The sequence below is a fragment of the Dasypus novemcinctus genome, chromosome 3 (genome assembly GCF_030445035.2).
Source record: "Dasypus novemcinctus isolate mDasNov1 chromosome 3, mDasNov1.1.hap2, whole genome shotgun sequence".
Taxonomy (NCBI): domain Eukaryota; kingdom Metazoa; phylum Chordata; class Mammalia; order Cingulata; family Dasypodidae; genus Dasypus; species Dasypus novemcinctus.
In genome coordinates, this window is record NC_080675.1 from 91,847,720 (window position 1) to 91,872,997 (window position 25,278).

The 25,278-nt window shown below is 49.3% G+C and overlaps 4 protein-coding genes and 1 long non-coding RNA gene across 14 annotated transcripts in view; 2 read left to right on the forward strand and 3 right to left on the reverse strand.

Annotated features, from left to right (window-relative positions):
* Nucleotides 1-4: 4 nt before the first annotated feature.
* Nucleotides 5-3,506, reverse strand: PSME1 (proteasome activator subunit 1). 2 transcript variants are annotated; one of them, XM_071214007.1, is made up of 11 exons: nt 3,482-3,506; nt 1,974-2,006; nt 1,780-1,842; nt 1,567-1,677; nt 1,419-1,464; nt 1,192-1,289; nt 873-941; nt 715-782; nt 565-619; nt 395-481; nt 5-227 (listed from the first exon to the last, which is right to left on the reverse strand). In XM_071214007.1, exons 1-11 carry the CDS (start codon nt 3,488-3,490, stop codon nt 147-149), a joined length of 720 nt encoding a protein of 239 aa, XP_071070108.1. In that variant the 5' UTR covers nt 3,491-3,506; the 3' UTR covers nt 5-146. The 2 variants fall into 2 exon arrangements, with proteins under 2 accessions (XP_071070108.1, XP_058149664.1); XM_058293681.1 differs by lacking the exon at nt 3,482-3,506 and adding an exon at nt 2,716-2,876.
* Nucleotides 1,567-4,398, forward strand: LOC139438685 (uncharacterized). The gene is made up of 2 exons (XR_011648389.1): nt 1,567-1,705; nt 3,194-4,398. It is a non-coding gene; the product is annotated as an uncharacterized lncRNA (long non-coding RNA).
* A 482-nt stretch (nt 4,399-4,880) lies between these two features.
* FITM1 (fat storage inducing transmembrane protein 1) lies at nt 4,881-6,563 on the reverse strand. Of its 2 annotated transcripts, XM_071214006.1 has the most exons (3): nt 6,213-6,563; nt 5,919-6,000; nt 4,881-5,517 (listed from the first exon to the last, which is right to left on the reverse strand). In XM_071214006.1, exons 1-3 carry the CDS (start codon nt 6,460-6,462, stop codon nt 4,905-4,907), a joined length of 945 nt encoding a protein of 314 aa, XP_071070107.1. In that variant the 5' UTR covers nt 6,463-6,563; the 3' UTR covers nt 4,881-4,904. The 2 variants fall into 2 exon arrangements, with proteins under 2 accessions (XP_071070107.1, XP_004463412.5); XM_004463355.5 differs by having other exon boundaries at nt 5,919-6,312.
* A 346-nt stretch (nt 6,564-6,909) lies between these two features.
* Nucleotides 6,910-16,647, reverse strand: DCAF11 (DDB1 and CUL4 associated factor 11). Of its 7 annotated transcripts, none has more exons than XM_058293669.2 (15): nt 16,476-16,647; nt 15,689-15,895; nt 14,692-14,819; nt 14,328-14,455; nt 14,015-14,079; nt 13,595-13,695; nt 13,220-13,366; nt 12,950-13,004; nt 12,528-12,596; nt 12,121-12,178; nt 11,837-12,022; nt 11,234-11,387; nt 10,662-10,814; nt 9,701-9,807; nt 6,910-9,603 (listed from the first exon to the last, which is right to left on the reverse strand). In XM_058293669.2, exons 2-15 carry the CDS (start codon nt 15,841-15,843, stop codon nt 9,469-9,471), a joined length of 1,641 nt encoding a protein of 546 aa, XP_058149652.1. In that variant the 5' UTR covers nt 15,844-15,895; nt 16,476-16,647; the 3' UTR covers nt 6,910-9,468. The 7 variants fall into 7 exon arrangements, with proteins under 7 accessions (XP_058149652.1, XP_058149651.1, XP_058149656.1 ...); XM_058293668.2 differs by having other exon boundaries at nt 16,280-16,635; XM_058293673.2 differs by having other exon boundaries at nt 15,712-15,895; nt 16,476-16,615.
* NRL (neural retina leucine zipper) overlaps nt 16,570-25,278 on the forward strand; it is a 31,371-nt gene continuing 22,662 nt past the window's right edge. The window contains exons 1-2 of one of the 2 annotated variants that reach the window (XR_009185040.2): nt 16,570-16,687; nt 18,366-18,496. The gene's annotated coding sequence lies outside the window, so the exon portion shown is untranslated. Of the gene's footprint in view, nt 16,688-18,365; nt 18,497-25,278 lie in introns of those variants that run through there. The other variant, XM_004463358.4, reaches the window with a different exon arrangement.

Sequence of the window (25,278 nt, forward strand, 5' to 3'; positions counted from 1 at the left end):
TGGGTAGCGGTATGACTATATTTATTGTGCCTGGGAGGCAAGGTGAGAGAGAAACCTCAACAGGATAAGGTGGGGAGAAAGTTGAGTCCCTGGTAAGATGCAGGAGAGTCTCTGCTGTACCCATCACAGAACAAGACAGGAAGCTCTCAGTAGATCATTCCCTTTGTTTCCCCTCTGGGCTTCTTGAGCTTTTCGAAGTTCTTTAGGATGATGTCATATAGCACTGCCTACAGGATCAGGGGAAGAGAGGGTGTCAGCCACAGGCCCCTGGCAGCTGTGTGCCTCCTTTCCAGCCTTGTGGAGAGGCTGAGCTTTGACACCCTTTACCCCCAGCCTGCAAGGTCAGAGTGTGGGTGGCCTGAGGACCTTCCCCCTCTCCCCCTAGCCTCCTCACGTAAGCGTTGCGGATCTCCATGACCATTAGCCGGATGTCCCGGTACTCTGCTTCATCCAACTCATGCACCAGCTGCCGATAGTCACCCTGAAGGAGACTTGAGGGTATCAGGCCTGACTTCGTCCACATGTGTCCTTCCCTCCAGGCACCCTGACCTGGGCTTCACCTACCACATGGGGCTGCTTGGCTGCTTTGGTCACTGCATCGCCCCGCTCAGAGAAGTACCTGTGGAAGTGAGAGAGGTGTGAGGTGTGTGCCTAGCCTCTGTCCCCAAACCAAAGGAAGAGGGTGTCCATGAGTGTGGGGAGGTGAACACTTACTTGGAGATTTGGGTGTGGAAGCCTTCCAGCTTGGTGTGAAGGGCAGTCATCAGCTCAAACACCTTCTCCTGAGGAACAAAAGCAAGGGGGAAAGTGGAATGAAGGAAGGACCAGACCGGAAGGCAAGTGAGGGCAGGGGAGTGGGGAAGCCCTCTCACCTGGACAGCCACTCCAAAGTTGTTCCCATCCTCAATCCGGGGTATCTGCAGCTGCAGCCAGGTGGTGACCTGAGAGGAGGAAGTGGCATCCAAGTTACTGTAACCTCCCACCCAATTTCCAGGTTCCTATACTCCCTTGCTTCACTGCCCATGGTGGGTAGAGGTAAGCCAGTCTATCCTGAGCCTCAGGGCCTGCTCTGGCTTCACTTGCTGTGTCCTTTTCTATTAAGACCTGACAGGTGCCATGCCCTACCTGGCAGGGACCAAGGAGGACAAAGAGTTTGACCTGCAGCCTGGGGGTGGAAGTGGGAAGGCTCACCAGGTTGAGCTGCTCAATGACATCCTTGATCTCAGGTTTCAGGCGCTGCAGGAGAACCACAATCTTGTCGTTGCAGTCCACTGGGCCACAGGGAGGACCTGGGAGTGGGAAATGGGTCAGTTATATGACTGGGACTAAATGAGGGGTGGGAAAGGGAGAAAATTCTTAGGGAGGCGCTCCTGGGCTATGGGACTTAAGTCCCTTCCCACTGGAGTGGTTTCAAGTACCTTTGTCTTCATCTTCACCTTTCTTCTTTTCATCCTTGTCTTCCTTCTGCAGGGAGAGAAGGGGGCTCATGGGAGTCAGGCTTAAGGAGGATGCCCTGCTAGAGATGTGTCCTCCCCTCCCCCCTGCCCCCAGCTCTCCCCAGCTTGCCTCCTGCTGTTTCTTCCGTTCCTCTTTCTCTTTCTCCTTGACTGGATCAGGCACAGGGATGTCCAATGGGGCCTTCAGATTGCTCAGGTTGACTTCATTGAGAGCTGGCTCCTGGTGCAGGGTGGAAGGAGAGCTGGAGGTAAGGCTATCCTCTCCTGACTTTCAGGGGCCCCCAGACTCTCCCCTTGGCGCCTCCTCTCTAGACTCCGATACCTTTAGAAACGCATCCAACTCAGAAATCTTCTTGGGGAAGTAGCTCCCAAGCAGCTTTTCCGCCTATGTGGGTGGTGAGGATGGGGGAGGATCAATGTCAAGCTCAGGTGCCCTCCTTGGGCAGTGGAGTAGGGCCAACACTGCCCAGCAAAGGAGGGCTGAGGTAGGGGTGGGGCCCTGGGGGCAGGTCTCACCTTGGCACACAGGTCTTCACGGAACACATCCACCTGTGGGGTACAGGCAACTCTTCAGAAACCTGACTTGAAGGCAGTTTATTTGAGGACAGTTCCCTTAGGGTTGTGCAGGGACTGGGGCTAGGGGTGGACTGACTCCCTCTAAGGCCAGACCTGAAGAAGGTGAGATGGATCCCTGTGGGGGTCAACGGGGGTGGTGCAGGAGTGAATCTCTGTGGGTCTGGATCTAGGGAAAGTGGAGTAGATCCTTAAACAGGAATGGATTCCCATGGGGCTGGATTTGGGAGGGGAGAAGGTTCCTTGCCGTGAAGGGTGAGTTGCTGTGAGAGCGGATTCCTCGGGATGCCTGGGCCATGTTGGAGGGCATATAGACAGAGCCCCCTGCCACTAGGGAAGGCACGGAGTGTCCTGTGAAGTGGGCTTCGGAGCTCCGTGTGAGAACGGCCAGGACGCCGCACGGCGGGTCCCGCACCCTGTGTGGCCCCGGGCCCCAGGCCAGCGGACTTCCTCCGCACGCCAGCTCTCCGCTTCACCTCACCCCACTGAACCACGGCCGCCTCGCCTCTCCCCGCGGGCAGCCTCGCCGGGTTTCGGGTGGGCTCAGGTGCTCTGGGCAGGTAGCCTGGGTGCACTGACCCCCCACTCGTTTCGGGGGCTTGGGGGATGGGCGGGTCAAGGGTGTCCTCAGCCGCTCGGCGCCACGCCTCCCTAATGGGCCCTTCCTTGAACCCGCAGCGCTCACCTTGGCTTGGGCTTCAGGCTGGACCCTAAGCGTGGCCATGGCCGGGGCGGGGGGCCTGCGCCGCACGAGGAGCGAGGAGTGGGCACCGGGAAGGGAAAGCGAAAGCAGCCCTCGCCACTCGCACGGCCTTCCTGGGTAGCAGGGAGTGGAGATACTGGGGGAGGCGGGGCGGAGGGGCGGAGGAAGGCTGTCGAGTTGGGGCTCCCCCTAGAGCCGGGAGAGGGGCGTTCCCTCCGGCCTCCCCGCCCTGGCCGCCTCCCACCTCCGGCTCCCTTCTGGACTCCCCGCCTCCTGCCTCCGCCCTCCTCGCTTTCCTGCCCAGCTACCGACTCCCAGCCTCCGCCCGGCTTGCCTCCCCGCCTCCCAACACCCGCGTGCCTACCCACCTCCTGCCTCCTCCTCCTCACCTCCCGGCTTCCTGACTCCCTGCCAGCCCGACTCCTCAGCTAATATTTTCCTCGTTGGTTCTCTTCCCCAGCTTGGTCCCGTACAGTGATAAGCTTTACCTGCGGCCCTTTTCTCAGAGATGCAGCAAGACCTGCTCTCCCTTCCCTAGCCCGGCCGGTCTGGGCATCATCGGTGAACAGACATGCAGACGCTGGCACCACCCCGATCCAAGCTCCCACCCCTTCTCTTCTGGACTCCTGCTGCAGCCTCCATTCCTCCTTAACCCACTCTCCACGAAGCAGAGGGATCGTGCCCCTCTCAGGATTAAAACCCTTTCGCAGCTTCCTGTTGATCTTAAAATGAAATCCAAAGGATTTACCTGGCTCATAAGGCCCTGCAGGGTGGCCTGCCGGGTACCTGTCTCCCTTCAGCTTCACTTTCTACTGCCCATTCATCACACTTGCAAATACTTGACCTTTCCATTTGTTTTTCAAAGGTGTCCTGTTCATTCCTTCCTCAGGAAGGGCTTTTGCCCTTGCTAATCCCTTTGCCTGAAACAACCTTTCCCTGGCTAGTGTTGTCATTCGGTTCTCAGCTCAAATGTCACCTCTTCAGAGAAAACTCTCAATCATCCTTTCTAAAGTACCTCCCCCTCCAACTCGATTACACATCAGCCTGTTTTATAGCTCTTTTGCAGCACTCGACTCTCTGATACTAGCTGGTCTATTTTTTGAGACAGAATATTGTAGTGATTTTGACCGAAAGCTGGCATATTTTTTTCTGTAAAGGGCCAGATAGTAAATATTTTAGGCTTTATGAGCCAGACAGTCTCTGTAACTACTCAACTCTGCTAGCAAAGCAGGAAGGCAGTCATAGGTGATACCTCAATGAATGAATGTGGCTGGGTTCCGATAGAACATTATGGGTACTGAAATTTGAATTTCATACAATTTTCACATGTCATGAAATCTTCTGATTTTTTTCAACCATTAAAAAATGTAAAAACCATTTTTAGCTCACCAGCCACAAAAAACCTGGCTATGGGCAGTCTAGACTTTGCTGACTTCTGTTTTAGAACACAGACAATGGGCCCATATTGCCTGGGTTCATCATCCGGGGTCTGCTTTAATTATTAGTTGTGAATAAGTTACTTAACCCCTGTGCCTCAGTTTCCCCAGCTGTACGATGGGAACACTACTAAACCGAGCTCTCAAAGTGTTGTGAGGAATATATGTATTGAGTAACATAAAGAATTTATAGACACTGAGAAAGGTGCCTGGTCCAGAGTAAGCACAATGCAAATGTTTGCTATTCTTATTTGTGTGTTTATCATCTGCCTCCTCCTGGAACCCTTAAGTTCCCAAGCAGCAGAAACTGTCTTTCTTATTCACATAGCCCAGAACTGTGCTTGGCTCACTGAACATTTGTCAAATAAATGAATATGCACAGACCTCCTTTGGAGTGCCCAGAAAGGCAGGGTCCTGAGGAGGCCAGAGAGGAGATTCAGCAGAGGGGGCAAGAAGGGCTGGAGCTGGGCTGAAACACCTGCTCAGCCAAGAATGAAACTCAGTGCCTTAACAGTGCCATTCCTCAACATCACAACCCCAGATAGCTCTCTAAGGACCAGAAGCTGAGTGGACAGCGGGAGGGGTGAGGTCAACATAAGGAAGGCCATTCAAGGTCGGTGACAGCCAGGAATGATTGAGGAATTTCAATGACGACAAGACCCTCTTCTCACCCTTCCCAGGCCCTAGCCAAATGATGAGAGGAGCCGGAGCCAGGCCTGATATCCTTTATTTCTTTCAGTTGTGCTTGCGGCTGGAGTGGGGACGAGGGAACAGCCCATGGCCTGGGCTCCCTGGGGACCAGGGCTGATGATACCAGCTGCCATAGGTGAGGTACCAGGCAAAGGTGCCTACTGCAGCACCCACCACCTTGTGAGTATACTGGTGAAAGTAGATGACAGTACAGAGCAGCAAGAAGTTCCAGAGGCCCAGGAGTAGCACGTTGAGCAGGAAGACGAGGCGCAGTGGGGCGCCGGCAGGCAGCCCATGGGCCAGGTACTTGGCAAACACTGCTGCTTCCTCGGCCATGAGCAGGCAGCAGAAGGTGAGCAAGAAGGTGTGGGAGGAGACCGTGTAGCCCCGCCACTGGTGGCCGGCCGCCAGGCAGCTGCGGCGGTCAGGCAGCTCGTGGAGGAGCAGGCCCTGGGGCAGGGGCTCGAAGCAGGAGCCTGTCAGGTCCTCAATGAGCAGGAAGGCCCGGCCGGCCCCCCGCCACACGGCTGCCCCCACCACCAGCCGGCTCAGGTGCCGGGCAGTCACCGCCACACGCCGTGTGGCCAGGAACACCACCAGCAACACAAAACCGCCCAGGAAGGTGCACGTCCAGCCCCATGCTGAATTCACAAACTTTCTGTGGGCAGAGAAGGGGGGAAGCTACTGAGATGCCCCAGCTGCAACTCCCCACCCTGGCTCGGATTCCCATGTCTGCTCTAGCCACAGTTCTATGGTCCAGCATCCCATCACCACTGGTGGGCTTGCTGTGCCCTCCACTACCCCCAACCATTGAAATGCTGCCTTCTCCTTAGAGGGCCACTCGGCCTTCTGGGGCCCACATTTCCTCTCCAGCCCTGCTCCTCCCTTCCCCTGTCCCCCCATGACTCTGTTCCCTTCCCCCATCCCTCCCATTGACCTTCTCTTCAACCTCCTAGCCTATTTTTAGTGTTCAGGCTGGCAGGAGGACAGAAGTCTGGGAGAAGGAGCTGGGATCCTGGAGTGTAGGGAGCCGGTTCCCTCGGTCTCGAGTGGACTCACATGTTGAAGAAGTTGCCGTGGCTGGCGAAGATAGTCCGAGGGTTGACGTGGAACTGCAGAAGCGGTCCGAAGATGACCACTGCTGCTAGCCAGGCATGGTAGAGGCGCCGTAAGCAAGGGCTGCCCAGGAGGCGTGCGGCCTGTTCACTTCCGAAGTACAGCAAGGCAGAGGCCAGCCAGAGCAGCACCTTGAACAGGCAGCCCAGCAGTGCCCGGATTCGGGCCCCGGCCCCCAGCCCCAGCCCTGCCCCCACCATCGGCCCCCGCTCCATGTTCCCTCCCCTCCCCACTAACCGCTTGCTCTGCTGGGCTGCTGAGGAGGGGCTGATGGGGCCCCCACCCCCGGACAAGGACAGGCAGTGACAGGTGTGGCAGACACAGGGCAGAGCCTTGTTGGCAGCCGACAGGCGGGGGAGAGGGGCGGGGGGCAGTAGGGGACTGGGGCGGAGGGCTGCCACGTCAGCAGGGTCCTGGTTACGGGTGTGCGGTAGCGTGTGTGTCCTGACAGTGGCCTGTGCCCTTCTATTAGCCCTGGTGTCCTCATGACGTACAGGTCTGTTCCCAGCTCCAATCATATTCTAGTTCATTTCTCAGGGCCAGGCTTGTCTTTATCCACAACTGCTTGGATCTACTTGTCTCTGTATGGTCAGCCAAAACCTGCCTCCCATCAGAGATAGTGAAGATAAAACTACCCAAACCTTGGAAGTCACTTAAAAAGATCCACCCCATTGTCAGTGTGGGTCTGGCCTCTCCCCTGCGGTTCTAAGTACAGTAGCCCACTGCTGTCAGGATGGAGCAAGGTGGTTGTGCAAGGCGCTGTATCTAGCTCAAGCCCTAGGAGGTATCACTTCAATGCATTGTGAACCCCAGGGGATTGGCCCAGTCCAGCTTCTGTCTGATCTAAAAGGGCTCTAAGGTGTTAAGTTAGGCCCCAGGGCTGCTGTATAAATCGTGGTAGTTGTGCAGTACACAAGGGGTCACTCTCAAGGGGCATCATTCATTTACATTTTTATTATGATGGTCAACAAATACAAGTCAAGTGTCCTGAGAAAGGGGTGCTTTTTGAGATGGCAGTGACCGGGTAAGGCCCCAAAAGCCCTAAAGATCAGCTTATCCCTCAGGTGATATGGGGTGGAAGGAGACCTGAAAGGAAAATCCCCAACCTGGAACCCACTGAAACCTTAGGTTCTGTCTTCCAACCAATTACCCTGGAGCCTTGGGGTATCCCCCAGTAAGTCTTGGCCCCTCCATCCTGACCACTAGGGCTGATGTGGCAGGTTGGAGAGCAACCTACCCAAGAAGTCCCTGTTAGTTTGTTTTGAGATCACCTCAAAACTGGTGGTGGGATTTCAGAGCACAGTGGTGGCCACATGGAGTAGTGAGAGGAATGGCCAAAGACACAAGCGTTCCAGGCCCAACTGTGTGACTATGGGAAACCAACCAACCCTCCTTGGGCTCCAGTTTTCTCATCTGTAAATTGATCAAGACAGATTAGATAATCAAAAAGATTCTTTCTAGATCCTAAAGCCTAATATTTTATGACCTCAGACCTCATCACAGGGGCCTTCCTGATCATGGATCTTCTGAAAGAATTTCAAAGACCTTTAGACTCTCTCACACATTTTTGAGTTGACATAAAATTTTTCATAATTTCAAATAGTTTCAAAGTACATAATTTCCAGTGTATTGCATAAACTGACATTTCAAAATAACATGCATTATACCATACTTTTAAATATATCCAATGGAATCTATACACTGCAGTGATTCGATACCTGTTATCCATTTAACAAAAATGTACCAAGTTCTTCTTAGTCAGGAACCACATATCTAATCTCCTCTCCCCTCAGAATTTCTTATATGCTTTTATGCTTAAAAGTCTTTTATTGATCACTTTATCGCACTTCTCAGCAAAAAAAAAAAAAAAAATCATGTATATATTTTGAAATTTAATTTCTGAAAATTTTCTGTGACCATAAGGACTAAGAGTTAAAGCATTTTTTCTTCTGGACTGAATTTTCATTTGCATCATGTATTACCAGTACAACAAACATTTCATACATTTTGACAAACTAAAATTGCATTGGAAATGCATTTCTCCATGAGAAAAATGGATGGTTCATGGCACTTAATTGAAAGAGGTTTTGAGGATACCAATAATTTTGATTTGCCCTTATTTTGGTGCCCTGGAGGTAGTATAGGTCCTGGATGAGATGTGACCTCTCTGGGGTACAGTGTCAGAGGGAGACTGAAAAAGGGCAGGTGGGAAAGGAAATCTAGGACAATTTATCTTTCAAACCACCTCTTGCCGTGACAATATTCTAGTACCCCCAGGGGCTTACAATCAGTTTGAAAACTGCCTTAGAGAATGAAGTTTAGGGGAAAGATCTTTCAGAGTTGGATGTAAATCCCAGCTGTTGCACTGTCATTGGTTTGCTCTGGGGCACGCTCCCTGATCTGTGCATGCCTCTGTCTCCTCACTGGTACAGAGGGCGGTACCAGGCCGCCTGGTATTCACAGGCCGCCTCTTTTGTAGACTGTGCCAGTTCCAGGTCAACCCCAGAGAAGAGCTGATGCAGGCATTCCTGGGCTCTAACCTAAAATGTGCTGTCTCCCTTGCTATCTCTTTCTCCTTGCTGAAAAGCTTCTGAGGTTTGGTAAAGAGTGCCTGTAGCAAGACCCAGTTAACCAAATAATTTTGGCATTTCCCTTCATTCAGGGGTGCTTCCACCAAGGAGCACACCTCAAAGCTTTATTGGAAATGTTTTCTTGAAGTGAGATGTTGGAAGACCACAGAGAAGAAAAAAGAGAGAGCAACAGAGAGAAAGAGCAAGAGAGAGACAGACACTGAGCCAGATCCTCACAGGGAGTTTATTGAGGGAGCCAAAGCCAGCAAGGACAAAGGAGTCCTACCTCAGCCTCCCTCCTTGAAGCTGCTGGCGTCCAGCTGTGATGGGACTCTCTGGGAGAGGAGGGCCTGCCTCTCACACTTACAGCCTGCCCTACCCCGAAGACCCAGACATATGAAGAGAAGACCGAATTCCCACCCCAGGAGGGTACTTAGCCGCCCACCCTCCCTCAAAGGGCCAGAGCACTAGCCATCAAGACCTCAGGATGCAAGGCCAGGCCAGTCTCATCCTCATCTTGAAGGCTTGGGCCATGGGCTTGGCAGGGTGGACAGGTTTCTGGCAGGTCAGTTCAGACCTGGCCTCTGGCACACTACTCTAGGAGCCAACAGCTAACATCCAAACATGATCAAAAAACACTCAGGACAGTTCCCCTGCTGGCAGAGGCCACTCCCCAGATAATGGCAGAAGGCAAGACCTTGGTCAGAGATAGGGACCCAAGACAACAGGGTGTGAGACAAGGTCACTCTGCCCCTCTGCCTTGTGGGGAGGATCCTCCAGGGTTCAGCTAGGGCCCAGACACCTGGGCTAGTTTCTCCTAGTCCAATGTCCGTGATTCCTCTCAACTTCTCCCAGAAGAGAGAAAGGGAAGAGGCAGTGAACTTGTCAAGAGGCTCACCCATGTATGGGGCTGGAGATCACATCTACTGGAGAGAGGAAAAGGGTGCAGAGGGGTGGGACACTGGGGTGGGGGCACAGGGGTGTTCCTCCGACTCTGGCATGTCATCCTGGAAGTACTCAGCCTGGCGGTACCGCCACAGACGCAGGTTCCCGTCCCACTGCAGGGCAGACGGTGGCAAGTAGTTAGTGCACAGCGAGACCCTCCCAGGCCAAGCCTTGGACACACGCTCGCCTTCCCAGCCCTAGCAACCTCACCGAACTGCTGACAATCTTCTCCTCAAAGGGATGCCAGCTGACATCACGCACACAGGCCTTGTGGTTGGTCAGCTTCTTCACGATATGGCCACTGAGGAGGTCATACACTGTCCAGGAAAGACCGGAGTGGAAAGGGGCCACCAGAGGACCTTCAAAGCACCCCCGTCTCTCTGAGCAGCACTGCTTACCTGTCTCTGAGGCAACTTCCCACTTTCCCAGGAGAGCGAAACCCCCACCAAAAGACCGTTATTTCTCAGTTTCTTTTGCCTGGTCCTTTCTCTACCTCAGGCTGAGTGTAGTCTAGTGAAGGGTGGGTATCTCTGGCCCTGAGCTAAACTTCACAGGGCCTACAGCTAAGAAAAAACTAAGTGACTTTAAAGCTTTCAGCAGCAATTTTCTAAGAAGCCCACAAGGTATAGAAGGCACCACGAAAGTGAACTCCTCTGCAAATGATGTTTGAGCCTGCTGCTCCTGCTCTGGACTGGATGCATCTTTCTCGTTTTCTTACAGGTCTCTATCTGATGGCCTCCCCAGATGCAGCACTGTCTTATGCTCCTTATATCTCAATCTGTATTTATGTTTCTTTTTGTGCATTCTTCCTGCTTCACTGTGTCTGTCATTCAATACTTGCTGCCTTTTTGTCATTCTTTTCTTCTCTGTTCCCTTCTACCTTTCATCTGAAACCCCTTTTTGGACTGGCTAAAAAACAAGACCAAATATATTTTTGGAAATGTATTACATTTACTGACTAGAATTCTATGTTCCTTTTCTTAATTTAAAATGCTGACGAATAGGATGTTTTCTCTTTCTCTGCTGAAGCCTTTCCTGCTCCAAGCTAAATTAAATTTCACTTGCAGTCATCACTGGATTTTTTAAGGTGGTTGCTGATGGTTACAGGTGGAATGCCAGAGGAACATCCCTGCCCTTCCCACAGCCCCCTGCTCCACCACAGTGTTCTTACCAACCACTTTGCCAGTGGAGCAGCCGCTGTAGATGAACTGCTGGCCGGTACTGTGGGTGGGGGAGAATCGGCAGCGGATGAGGGTGTGCAGCACCCCGTGGCCCCTGTAGGTCATCAAGGAACTGTCCCCTGGGAGCTTCAGCTTCCGCCAGGCTGGGAAGGGATGCAGAGAGCGCCCTAGATTAGGGAGCCTGCTTCTGGATTCTTCAGCACTACCAGTCCTTGGGACAGGCTGACGCTCAGGTACAATATCCTTTCCAAGCCTTCCTGGTGGTCCGATCCCCATCTAACCATCAGCCAACCCTGTTGGCTGCCAAGATATTGAAATCCTTCAGTACTGGTTGGTTTTGAGTAACTCCCACCCCCAACCCTGGGAACCCCTGTCTTCCCCATGGTCAAGCAAATAAAGGGTTAACACCAAGCAAAGCAGAATGAGATGGGGGATGGGGGGAGGGGGCTCCAGGCTGAGGCCACATCCTCTAGGCCATGCCAGGTCTTACCGGTTGTTAGTAGTTTAAGTACCACCCCTGACTCCCAACTCCTAGATCTCAGAATCTAGCTTCAGCTTTCACCTTTTTTGGGCACCTGCTGCCAACGGTAGTCCCAATTTTGCTGTGTGGCAGCTTGGCGTGAGGCTTCCATGCCTTCTCGGCTGGAAAAGCGCCGGATGTCCCAGAGCTTGATGGTCTGGTCTTTGGAGTTGGAGATGAGATACCTGGCATCACCCTGTGAATCCAAAGTTGAGTAGTGTGGAGCATCAGAGCTTGCAAACATCAGTGCCTGTCAGTCCAGCCTCCCTCTAGCTGAGGGGTAAGAACTTGCCCTCTGACTCTCCTTGCCTCTTTTCTCTTCCAGGTGAGCTCATCTTGAGTTTTCTGTCTCCAATCCTACTCCCTGGCAAGGTTTTCCCTTCTTTGCCCAGTGTACTGCCTGGGCCTCTTTTTCCATTCTGGATTAGATGCTCTTCTACTTTTCTTGAATAGAAAGCCCTTCCCTGTTCCTTGAGGACTGGTGGGTAGAGATGGATCTCATGTTTCCTGGCTTAAGCCCCTTCCCTAAATTCAAACTCTTATAGACCCTAGCTTGGCAAGCTCCCAAACCAGTCCACTTTCACGCCCTCCTGGACAGCCAGAACCTTAGTAGCTTGACTGTGTAGTCCTGTCTCTCCTGCCCACCTTGCTGTCGATGAAGGTGATGCCATCCTGATGTCCAGCCAGTGCACCCACAGGCTTGGGGTCATCCTCACGCATGGTCCGTCGATCCCATACTTTACAGATAGCATCATCACCCCCAGAGAACAGGATCTGGGAACTTATGTCGGCAAAGGCCACTGCATTCACATCATCCTCATGGGACTCAATCTAGTGGAGAAAGAGGCCAGGATATTTATGATGTCCTTCTAAGTCTTCTAACAGACCAAGGACCAGAAGACAGAGGCTCTGAGTCTCAGGAAGAATACCTGAAGGGTGCGCCGGTTCTGTTCTCGGTCAAAGACATACAGACAGCCATCATTGGCCCTGAAAAGGAAGAGATAAAGAGGACCCTGGAGCCAGGACTGAGAATGTATGTATGTGTGCTGGAGAGTCCCTACTGAGAAGCCCTGCTGAGGGGTAAGTCCTTGCCTCTCCTCCTACAGAAGAGAAGAATTAGCTGTGTGTGTTTGCACACAGGCTTGGGACCCCATGTGATGCTGAGGAAATGGTAAGCAAGAGATGAAGCAACTTGTAAGCCTTGACCTTGAAGGACTGCCTGTCCCCACAGATGCCTGTGAAGGGGTGCCCAGTGCTATGTTTATAGCAGCAGAGCTGATCTCTGGGAGAAGTGTTATCTCATTAATTGAGGGACACATCCCCCAAAAACGCTCACCCTCCTAGCACTTCTCGTCCATCTGAGGAGACAGCGAGGGAGAAGACGGCAAAGCGACGCTCATCTGGCCTGAAAAGAACAGAGCGAACTGGGTAAGCAAACTTCCCTTCAGCTTCTATTAATCTATATAGAATCAGACAAGGATGGTAAGGCAGGCGTGTAAGGAAAAAAAGAAGTCCTGCCAACATGTACCAGAATGCAGATCACTTCAACGAGAACCCAGAAATTACCCTGCAACCAACTACTTTTACCCTGGTTCCCTGGCTGATAAGATGGGTGGTTCCCTTCCAGGAATCCACACAGAGACACTCGCAGCCAGAGTACTTTTCCTTCTAAGCAGGAGGTCCAGGTCAAGAGGTTTGCTCCTGGGGAGCTTTCCTTAAGAAGTCTCTGATGAGTCTGACCAGGAGGGAAGCCAGTACCTTAGATCCAAGGCAGTGTGTGTGTCTCCCTCCCCGTAGATGTTGCAGATGTGAACTAAGAGAAGGAAGAGAAACAAGAATCTTTCAGGACTGGGGGAAGCGGAATAGAAGTAAATCTAGAAAAGAGACACAACAAAGGGCAAGGATATCAGAGCACCCTGGTAAGAATTCTTCCAGGTTAAGGCATGGAGTCCTGGCTCAGAAGAGATGAGAGTACGGAGACCTCAGATCCTAGGACAGAGAGACAAGGAAAGTCCGGCACATACTCACTGTAATCAGACCAGCTGGAGTATAGGAAGTGGTTCCCATCAGGGGTGAAGACCACATCCAGGACGCTCCAGCCTACATCCCGGGCCTTGATGCTTTTGAATTTATGGAAGCGGCCATACCGGCAGTCATACAGGCGGATTGTCTGGTCTGAGAGAGTGGGGATCAGCCAGAATTAGGGAGCACCCTCTTGTATCTCCCCAAATCAGCCATCTCTCACTCAGTCTTCTGTGGAATCTTTCTTTTATCATGGGGACACGTGCTGACTAAGCATCCCAAGATGGAGGGTGAGGTCCCTAGGTCTATGGCCTTCTAGCTTCTGTCTAGCTTCAGTCCCTATTTCAGGGAAGGGCAGTTTGTGGAATCAGGGTCTGGTACCTTGGCAAGCAGACATGAAGATCTGACCATCTTTGCTGTAAATGCCACAGAAAGCCTTCTGAGAGTAGGTGTCGGTGAAGCCCAGATCGTTGGGCAAGAAGCTGGGGGAGCACAGGGAAATGAGAGTGAGAGAAGAACAGAGTGAGAAGCATCCCAGTTAGCAAAATCCTTAACAAAAGAAATCTCAGGACATGCACATTCTTTCCTTCTGGCTTGGTGTACAATCCCTTTTCTTTCATCCATGCTACTACCATCCTCTACATTTCTATACTTTTGTACTCTATTTTTTCTCAAAGCTGCAACCCATTTATAATCTCTAACCTTAACGTCTCTGAGGATCCATTAATACCTGCGCCTTCAAAGTTAGGGGGATAAGACCTGTCTGGCTCTTAGAATCTCTCCTCTGAGCCCAATACTCACTGAGACATCACTCGAGACTGTTCTCCAAGGGAGAAGCTTCCTTGGTGGCAGAGGCCCCGTTGTCTCTAAATGGAAGGGATTGGGGAATATTGCTAGCAGAAACAGAGGGCCACTGAAGCCACGCCAAGCCCCCTCCTCCAATGATATTGTTCTTGTTAGAGAAATGTACACCAGAGAACCTTGATGCGAAGTTCCCAGCATCAGCATTTGAGGCTTCCCTGGAAAGTTTCCCTCCCTCCTCTCTGGGGCTGGCAGAGCTTCTGGCTACTTTGTCAGGCCAGTTGCCAAGCTGGCCAGAGGTGGAGAGGCCTACCTGATACAGCATTCGAGGAAAGCTGTGTTCCAGGGCTGCCCGCCTAAGTCTCAGCCGTCCTGTGGCCAATTCCACTTGTGTCTTGATCTCATTGCATTCCAGCTCCCGGGTGTCAGGGGTTGCATCCACTGTAAGTACCAAGGAGAAGTTTTATCCTAGGTCTTCCAGCTGCAGAAGACAGACAGCAGAACTATGCCCAAAATGTAGGAAGATGGACCCCACCCAATGTGGCTGAATACACGGGGGTGTTGCAAGGACTCCCTTATTCCCTGACTTATCTTCTTTCAATTTAACCCATGATTTTTCACACACACATGGCTTTCTAATTAAGGTCTTTAGGGTCTCAATCTGTTTTTACTCTTACCGGGTGGGTTGTATCGGTCCCCTAGACGACCATCCCAGGCACTGTCGTGCTCTTCCTCTGAGTCAGAGAGGGCCTGGATGAGCTGTAAATTTGCAGCACCTCCTCCCTGCACCAACCTCACTTGGCCTCTGTGGAGAGACCCTCATGGTAAAGGGGGGGATCCCTTCAAGCCAGCCATATTCAGAGTCAGTGGCTACCCAGCTCTTATACCATGGGGTGCTCAAACCCTCGTACTGTCCCCATTTTGAGGACTGGAGGCTGCCTACACCTTGGCTGTTATCTCCAGTCTCCTGAAAAACATAGTGGGAAACTGATTTTCACTCTTAGAGAGGGAGGAGAGAATAAAGTTGACTTTCCATAGAGAAAAAAATTCTGAAAGCATTTCTTTTGGAGCCTCTGTCTGAGGAGGCCAACATAAACCATAGTATTTTGAAGGGTTCCCCGAATTTGTCTTCTCCCCCAGGAGCCATAAGCAAAGAAACAAGGCCAGTTGCACCCTTTTCCAGTCAATTCCTGGTGGTCACTCCCTTCTCTTACCTCAAGAGTAGGATTACAGTTAGGTCAGTTTAAACTTGTTTTTCAAGTAAACCCACATGGTGTCATATCACATGCCAATGGCTTTATTAAAATTCCACTTCCCCCTCCCTACTCTGTTCCTCATGCCCTCTTCACACCTTGCCCCTCAGCCCCCCCCCCCTTTTTTTTCCTTACTTGGAAAACAAATTACATGCATGTAGTCATAGTCAGAGAGGCTCCCCTTAATAGCCCCTTCCAACGCAACGGAAGACCCTCCTGGTGACCCTCCCTAGCCAAGACAAGAGCCACTCACACTGGACATGGAGATGAGTGCCAGGTGTGCCCATCAGGGAAAGGCTGTTCTGCTCAGAGCAACTGCCCTGGGCTAACCCCATTCCCTATCTTTTTAACTTCCCTGCCTGGAGTTGGGAGCAAGGGTTCGTGGTGGCATCTGGTGGGGACACACCAGAGGGTAAGTTACCTGCGGAGGAGATAGGCCAGTACCTGGGCCAGATCCACATCTTCATCCTCCTCTTCCTCTTCCTCACTCCTTCGCAGGCCAGCCCCTCTTTGGGACAAGCCCTCGGAGGGGTCTCCGGACCCAGATCCTGCGCTGCTGCTGTTCCTTGATCCCATCTTCTGGTCACAGCATCCTTAGGATCTCTGCAGGGTCTCTTTCTGTCACCTCCTTGGGTTTGGTGAAAGCAAAACCTGCTCTAGAAATGCCAGGGTCTCCTGAGAAAAGAAACCCTTCCTAGGAACTGAGATCCCTCTCTTTAGCATGTAACAACTCCCAAGGTTTCAGGAACACAAACCTTCCCCAATCCTACTGAGCAAAGAAGAGAGTGAAGCCTTGGGCGCTACCCTAGCCTACCAAAGAGAATTCTTTGAAGAGGAATTTCTCAGTTTTCTACCCCCAAACTCACCTATCAAAGTCCCTAGGGGGGTGGATTCCCAGGTAACCTGTCTGACCGGCCAATCAAAACCCTCGCGGAAGAAAGCGCCTCACTAGCTTATCTCATCTAACCAATCAGAAGCCTGAGGATTCAGAGACCCCCGACGCCCCCCTCACCGGCCAATCAGAGCACTCTCTTGAGAAAGCCAGCAGCAGCAACAGCCAATGAGGTTAGAACTCGAACCCCCTCCTCCCCGGCCTCACGCCCACGTGGTGTGCCGGGGGTGTGTACGCCAGGGGGAGATGCAGGGAGGAAGTCGTGAGGCACCTCCTACTGAACCCGCCGGTTACAGCTCCCCGCGACACCACCCACCAGCCAGGAGCGGTAGCAGGAGCCACAGCGGCGCAAGGCCTTGTTTACACCGACTGCAGTCGCAGCCTCTGCCAACCGCTCCTCCGTCACGCGCCTCCTTCGTCACGCTTCTGCCGGCTTCCCTGCCCGCTGAGCACCGACGTCACGCGACGCCGCCCGTGGCCCCGCCCCCTTGGCCTGCTAACTGGGTAGCGGGGCACAGTGATTGACAGGTAGGCCGGAGAAAGCCCGTCTGAGGGGAGGAGAAAACGCGTGAGCTAGGGGGGCGTTCGCTCTCTTGGGGAGGAGGGAGTAAATTCCGAGTCTCCGTCTTCCTGGATCGGAGACATCAAAACTGGATTTGATGGCAGAGAGGCGGAGCGTGCAAAAGAAACGGTTGGCGGTTCGCCACTGAGGGGTGTCTTAGCAAGTCATACTGTTTGCTGTCTGTCCCTAAAGTTCTTCCGGCTTCGCACTTTTCAGACCATCCCGAAGCCTCCCCGGCTAGAACCTTTTCCTTTTCGCCTCATTGGACCCTGCCCTAAGTACAAGTGCATTTTCCTTCTCCTATCGGATGTCTTCACGTCACGGCTGGGAACTCCAAGCCCCCACACCCTCCCGGGTTTGGCTTCCAGAAGCCTCGTTTTTGTGGGCTCCGCGGTCGTTACACACGTTCCTTAATACTCCCGTCGGCCTCAACGGGCCTTAGGGTTCCATCTGTCCCCTTAGTCGTCCCCTTGGTCCTCCGGGATTTGCAGGCTAGACTCTGTCTTCGCGGTGCCTTCCCGCCCCGGGCCGCGGGTCCGGGTGTGCTCGCGCGCCACCACCCTCTCCCTCCTCCGGGTTTATGAGTAACAGGACTTGCCACGTCTCGGGATCATTGCCCCGGCTCTGGGGGAGGGATGTGCGTTTGACCAGCGACGAAGTTGTGCCCGGCGCGGAGGCCCCAGGTCTGAGATGCACCCACCCGCAAGCTCTTGGAAGTGCTGCAAGTCTCCTCCATCAGTCCTGAGCCACCCGCCACCCCAGGGCAGGGAGGGCAGCGATGGCTCTTAGCACCGCACCCCCCTCCGGGGCCCTCCTGGCTCACTCTCCCTGAGGAGGCGAAGTATGGTCACTTCTTTAGGTGATGACTCCTGGACCCTAGACCACTACCGGAGCTCATCACGTCAGGTCACTAGGTCTGGTTTCCTGGGCGTTGAACCTGTGGGGTCTAGCTCATCTCTTAGAAGGGTCCTGAGCCTGGCTTAACGCTTTGCTGTTGATACCGAGCAAAGTGCAAGTTCTTTTTTCCCCATGCATCTTTAAAGCCAGTTCCTGAGACACTGGGGTTTCAGAGAGAGAGAGTTTATTTGGTTGTGCAAGCAAAGGCGGTCAGTTGCCTTAGATGGCTTAAAAACTGCTTCCCTGATCTGCAGGAATTCTAATATTTTATAATATCGGGGTGCTAATGAATCACTGGAGTGGAGCTAGACACAGGTTCCTTCATTAATAAACATTAAGGGGCTGAATGGAACCGATGGGGGTGGGGTAGCAAACTAAGGTCAGTCACAAGGATCTAGGATAGGGGTATACAGAACGAAGGTCACTTCTAAGGTCTTTCAACAGAGGAGGATGAAGTGGTTACCATCCCAATAGTATACATAAGGGTGAGCCTAATCCACAAACAGGGTCAGGTCAATCTAGAATTACCATCACAAAGGTAAGTGTACACTAGGGAGAGGTTAAGTCTAGAGTAACCACGAAAAGGTGAGCCCACTCTAGTCAGCTTCAGTAATTTAAGATATTAACATTTTGCTATTTTATAATATAAAGGCATCTATATATAATGATTTAGTAATCATAATTATTTGTTAATTATTAACCCTCAGTTACACTGTCATTGCCTTGAACCTTTTTTTCTTTTTTTAGGCAACAAGATGGTTTATTGAACAGTGTTACAGGAAGGAAAGTGGGATCACGTGGGTGGGGCATGTGCTGAGAGATACCTCAAGGGGCTTCTAGTTGCCATCTTAAAGTCTTTGGGCAAGGGGCTGTTTGCTAGGTAAGTGGAGACCTAGTTTGTGTAACCTTAGGCTTCTATCTCTTGCATGCAGGTGTCTTTCCTCAGAAATCTCTCATAACCTGTTGTCCATGTCTCTGGTCTCTAGATAATTGGCTCTCCACCTGCCCCAGGTCTCTAAATACTTGATACTCCACATGCTCTTATTCTCCTACCACAGTCCTTATTTCTCTGATATGCAGCCCAAAGTCTTTTGGGGAAGAAGTGAACTGGAGGTCTCGTGTTCTGTAACTGCTTCCTGCTGACTGGGACTGTATTTTGAGTTGCACTCAGAGGTGTCCCTACTACTGGGTCATTGGGGCATGGGGTTATAGGGGTTTCTGGTGGTGTGGGCTTGAAGAGGGGTATATCCCTGGAGCAGCAGGAGACAATCTTGTACTGCTTGGATCTACTAGCTGAGGAAAGGACTGAAGGCCCTGTAGGATGCCAGGGGCAAAGGTCAAAGCAAGGAGTATTAAGCCAAGGGGAATTAAGAGTGGTGTGAGAAATGACCAAATGGTTGGCCGGGATATTAATAATAATAATAATTTTGAACAAGAGCCCCATGTTTTTATTTTGCACTGGTCTCTACAAATTATGTAGCCAGTTCTGCTGGTCACCCATCCCCTATTACCTATTATTATCTATGCCCTATAACATCTACTGAGACCTTAGGATTCCATTAATCCAGCCTGGAAAATCTGGAATAATTTTTTAAAAAATTATTCATCTCCCCTTTTTGCCCTTTGTATTCAATTCTTCAAATCCTGCAGATTCTTTTTTTCTTCCTTTAGAATTATTTTATTAAATCAGAAATGTATAACAGCTTCTTAACTCTACACACTCACTTAAATTTTTTTTTAAAGGAAAACGTTATGTCTTATTACACCATGATCCTGGCTAATAGCTTCTCAAAACTTTGAGAAAAATCTTAAAAGGTTTCACATTCCTGCAGATTCTTTAGCTGTTTAGTTAATGTTGTTTCCAACAGCTACCCCCAAGAACAAATTTTCATTACTTCATGCCTCTTCCCCATTAGTTGATCTGCTGCAGGCATCCTCCTCTAACAAAATGTAGTTTTTAACCCCCAAGGGCTTCACTATTGTTTATTCTTTCAAATACGAACCACCAAACTTGGTTATCTATTTTCTTCCAGCCTCAATTTTTGTTACTTCTGCCAAGCAAATATTCCCATAAATGTCTTGCATGTTTCCACCTCTGTGCCTTCCCAGGAGAATTTCTTATCCGGGGGCGCTCTGTTCTCTACCAGTCAGACTCCCTTCCACGCATCCTTGCACTTTTACCCAGTGGTACCACTTCCAGGAATCGAGGCCAGGTCTGCATAAAGATATTCAGCCTAGCCATTAGTTGTAATAGTGAAATACTGGAAACAAAATAGGTCCAAATATCCCAAGATTGGGCAAATAAATTATGGTATGATAAAGACACTGAAATAACATGTAACCTTTAAAATGATATTGTAGTCTTCTATTTTTATAGCATGGGAAATTGTGTAAGCTGCATGGTTAATAATAATAAAAAGGTGGTGGTCATCCACCAGTGACACCTTGTGGATGCAAAAACAATCTGGTTTCCATTTTGCATAAGAAGTATAAAAATATCCAGGTTCATTATATCATTAAACAAATAAACTGGAGAGGGCTTTGTACACATCAATGACAAAGTTGTATCATGGACAAAAGGTTTTGATGAATATAATTTGCACACCCAAGGTGTAGGGGGAAGAGTCTGTTTAACTCACCTCCTTAATAATACATTTTTTATTACTTTTTTCCTCTTCTCCAATCTAATAAATTCAGTTTAAACCTGAGTAAAACTTTGTTAATTCAAGCCTTTGTAATATGGAACTTGTATATTATGACTGAAATATTTAAAAATCATGGTAAATCTTAAGTTTCTGGGCTTTTATGACCAAAACGAGCTCTCCTTACATCAAATCAAATGCTAAAGAATATAGGTTTTCATCTCTGGATCCATTGATTAATTCTAATATGTAAAAGATTTTTAAGCCTATGAACTAGATTATGTCACCTGTGACCGCTAATATTTTTCAAAATGTGTATGAGCATTTATATATTAGGGTCTACTAAGTGTCCTATCGAAATAAATAAAATGGCATTTCTTTAAAAATATTAAGTCATTTCGATAAACTATTGACTTTCCCTCTCTCGTGATTTTGAAATGTGGCATGTTACTTGGTGACAGTTTGTAAAGTGCTTTTCATTTGGGCAGTCTTTACTCACCCCAGCTACACTTAAAGCCACAGCACCCATTTTAGGGCAGGTTTGGTAATTGCTAAGTAAATGGCAGCAGGTTGACTTCCTGTCTGCCCTGCCCTGGGTGCTTTCCTTCTGCAAGCATCTCCGCTAGGGGGCAGCCTGGCTGGAAAGGAAAGGAGATAAGGAAAGTAAAATTTTCATTCTCTGGTACTCTCCCCCTCCCTCTCCTCCGCCCTCCACTCACCTCAGCCCCCAGACTGGTGACTGTACAGAGCTCTAGGAACACATGTACAGCTCTGGATAGCATGAAGGGAAAGTTCTGTCTTCAGAAGTGACTGATTATTATTTTTTTAGTTTTTAAAAAAGTTTTATTAGAGAAATTGTGAGTTTACAAAGCAGTCATGCATAAAATTCTCATGTACCACCCCACCATGCACGTGTTTACGTCATCTCCTTGTAGCATTCTCTATGTAGAAGGAAGGCGGGAAGGGTGCTAATTATAAAGCAGTTGAGTAACTATGGGATATTTGAATACCCTTATATCCTGTGTCCCTGAGAACCAGAATTTTTGGATGGAGGATAGGAGCTGCAGATGTAAAATAGAGGAGGTTAGAACCCCTTAGCTCTGAGTTTCAATAGGTCCTATCAGTGTGAATTCATGAGGTGTTTCTATCTTGAGAGCTTTCTATCTCTGTCCCCTAAAAAGCCCTGGAAGCAATGACCAATTCTGTAGCAATGAACACTCCTAGAACCCAAACTGTAGTCTTAACATAACATTTCCCACAGAAAGGAACCAGAGCTTCTTGGAGAAATGGCTGATTCTAGGTCTGGGACAGGAAATGTACAAGATGAGTGTGGAACAACTTATCATTACAGAGAGCAAGGAAGCCAGGAAGGACTCTTAAGGTCATGGCTGAAGGACTTAAGAGCCAAGCTACCATGGCCAAAGATGGGGCAATTTGAGCATAAATAAGGATAATTTTAAAAACCTTGAATACACGAGTTCTTAATGATGTGGGTGTGCATAACTAATTGGTCACCTTTTAAAAGAGTGATAGGTTCATCAATTGTAACAAATGTACCACACTAAAAAAAAAAGAAACTGGATTGTGACATTAAAAAAAAATAATAATAAAAGGATGATAGGAGGGAAGTGGATGTGGCTCAAGCAATTGAGCTCCCGCCTACTACATGGGAGGTCCCGGGTTCGATTCCCAGTGCCTCCTGGAGAAGATGGGCAAGACAGTGACCTGGAGCTATGGGCAGGTGGGATGAGCAGACACAAGATGATGCAACAAGATGGTGCAACAAGGAGACACAAAGAGGAAAGACAATGAGAGATACAAAGCAGGGAGATGAGGTGGCTCAAGCAATTGAGCACCTCTCTCCCACATGGGAGGTCCCAGGTTCGGTTCCTGGTGCCTCCTAAAGAGAGGCGCACACAGGAAATGGACACACAGAGCAGATAGTGAAAACAATGGAGAGGAATAAATAAATAAATAAAATAAATCTTGAAAAAATAAAGGATGATAGGAAACCAAATCATTTGCTTGAAGATGATAAATAAAGGAAAAAATTCAAGCAATTATCTTGCAGTTCCTTTGTAAACTGTACCATTAGGTAATGAAATAGAAGATGAAGTCTACTTTTAAAAAGTATTCCAACTGTGATGACAGATTTTGAATATGGCTGTTTTGCAACCCTGAAGGAATTAATGAATTTAGGCATTGAGCATCTCAGCCTTGATTCTTTTTTTTTTTTTTTTTAGCAGTGTCTGAGATTGAACCCAGGACCTTATACATGGAAAGTAGGAGCTCAACTCCTTGAACCACTTGAGCTACATCTGTTTCCTGGACCTTGATTCTGTAACAGTTAAATTGAAGGAAAAGAAAGGAATGAAAGGAAAACTTATAGATTAAAAGGGACTTAAAAGACATGGAATAGTTAAAAACGGGCAAGCTAAACTGTAGTATCTAGGCATCCACACTCGGTGATAAAACTATAAAGAAACTCAAGGAAGTGATCACCACTCACCAGAGTGGATACTTGCAGTAGAAGATAGGGGGCGGGGATTGGATGGGGAACACGGAGGAGGAGGGATTTTGGTGTTTGGAAAAGTTCTATTTCTTTCTCTAGGTTATGGTTACAAGGGTGTTCATTTATATTAAGCTGAATATTTGTGTGGTTTTATCTGTTTTATTTTTAAATAAAAAGGCTAATTTAAAATGTGTCACCGTTTACATGTGATCATTTATCTTTCACTAAAAGGGGCATGTAGTCCAATTTTGTTCTAACAAAATTAGTTTTAAGGCTAACACCTCCCTGTCAACAAGCTTTTAGACAGCTGGAAGATGCCTGGAACCTCATTTCCCCACTTCTTTCCCAGAATGACTTAATTCCAAATGTTTTCTTTCTCCCCCAAATTGTATCAACATTGCTCATTTTTCTCATAAACTTTAGATACAGCAATATAAACTATAGGCTTACAGGGCCTCCTCTAATCAGTTGAGTGGAAAGGTGATGATGGCTAACATGGATTAAATGGTTTCTTTTCCCTTTTTTTTTTCATTAATTTTTAAAAAAGATTTATTTATCTCTCCCCTCCCCCGCCCCGGTTGTCTGTTCTCTGTGGCTATTTGCTGCATGTTCTTCTTTGTCTGCTTCTGTTGTTGTCAGTGGCACGAGAATCTGTGTTTCTTTTTGTTGCGTCATCTTGTTGTGTCAGCTCTCCGTGTATGTGGTGCCATTCCTGGGCAGGCTGCACTTTCTTTCACGCTGGGTGGCTCTCCTTATGGGGCGCACTCCTTGCGCGTGAGGCTCCCCTACACAGGGGATACCCCTGCGTGGCACTTTGGCACTCCTTATGCGCATCAGCACTGAGCATGGGCCTGCTCCATATGTCAAGGAGGCCCGGGGTTTGAACCGCAGACCTCCCATGTGGTGGACAGATGCCCTAACCACTGGGCCAAGTCCGCTTCCCTAAATGGTTTCTTAGAGCCAGGCAGTTCTGAGTGCCTTACATTCACTGACTTAATTCTCCCAACAACACTGAGTAGATAGATATATCTCCATTTTACACATGAAGAAACTGAAAGGTTAGGCCATAAACCAGACAACCCTGGCTCAAGTCTATGTTTAACTTATGTGCTATGCTGCTTCGGATTGTATTGCTTCAGGTATTACATGCTATTTATGAAACTGAGGATTTGGCTGTATTTTTTAAGTGCGATGTGCTCTGTTGCTCTGTGGCATATGATCCACTCTGACCTTTAGATCCCTTCCTGCTCTACTTATACATCAGAGCTGGCCATTGGGTGTTTTTGGTGTTTCCTCCTCCAGTTTGAAGGAATTCTCAATAATTTTATTTTCATTTTCTGGGCACAGACTCCCATCTTTTTGACTCCCAGTGTAACAGTCAGTGAACTGGATCCAGATCACAAGTGAGCTTATCCTCAGCTGATGCCCCTGATACATGTGGTGCCACAGCTCTTTTTCTGGTTTCCCAGCAAGATTTATTTCAGAGGAGGATAGACTAAGGTCTTGCTACTCAAACTGTGGTCCCTGAACCAGAAGCATTGGCATCACCCAGCAGCTTGTAAGAAAAGCAAAACCTCTGGGTCACCCCACCCTTGCGGAATAAGAATCTGTAGTTTAACAAGATCCCCTGGTGATTTATATGTACTTTAAAGTTTGAAAAGCATGGAACAGGTAGAGACTTCTAAGTCCTTACAGTTCTAAAATCCTGTGTTGCTGTGAGAAAGGTCTATGCAGCTAGCATTTATCTTAGGCTCTACCATCTACTACCTGCATGGCCTTGGGAAAATTACTTGACCTCTTTGTCTTTTGTCTTTTGATCTGTAAAATGGTACCTCCCTCTAAGGGTTGTTTTGTTATACGCTTAGCATAGTGTCTGGCACCGAGTAGGTGCTGTAGAAGTGTTAGCGGTCTTACTGTTGAACATGGCTTTCACAAATACTTTGTGTTTCCCAATTCCAGGGCAGGCAGGAAAAAGAACTGGTTTGAGAATGACAACGAAACGGACTCGGAAGAAATGTGATGTGGGGGTATTTTCAGGACTTGGAGTTGTCCTGGGTGGTACTGCAGGGACAGTTACTGGACATTGTATGTTCTCCCATGGCCCACTGGATGGACTGGGGGAGAGTGTAAACTATAATGTGGACCATTGACCATGTGGTGCAGCAGTGCTCAGAGATGTATTCACCAAGTGCAATGCATGTCCCATGATGATGGGAGAGGTGGTTATGAGAGGAGTGGGGTAAGGGGGGTGGGAGTATATAGGGACCTTATATTTTTTGAATGTAACATTAGGAAAAATAAATAAAGACAAAGAATTTTAAAAAAAAAGAGAAAAGAAACAGGCTTTGCTGGAGAATGGGTTATAGAGACTTCTGCCACAGGCCAGGGAGAGTGGGGTTGGGTCTGTTTGGAGAGCAGGAATCTAAGCCTGGAAGCTGTCCTGAGCAGCTCCCAGAGGCTCCCAGCTTTTTAAGATCTCAGGACAGAGTGGAATAATGCCTTCTCC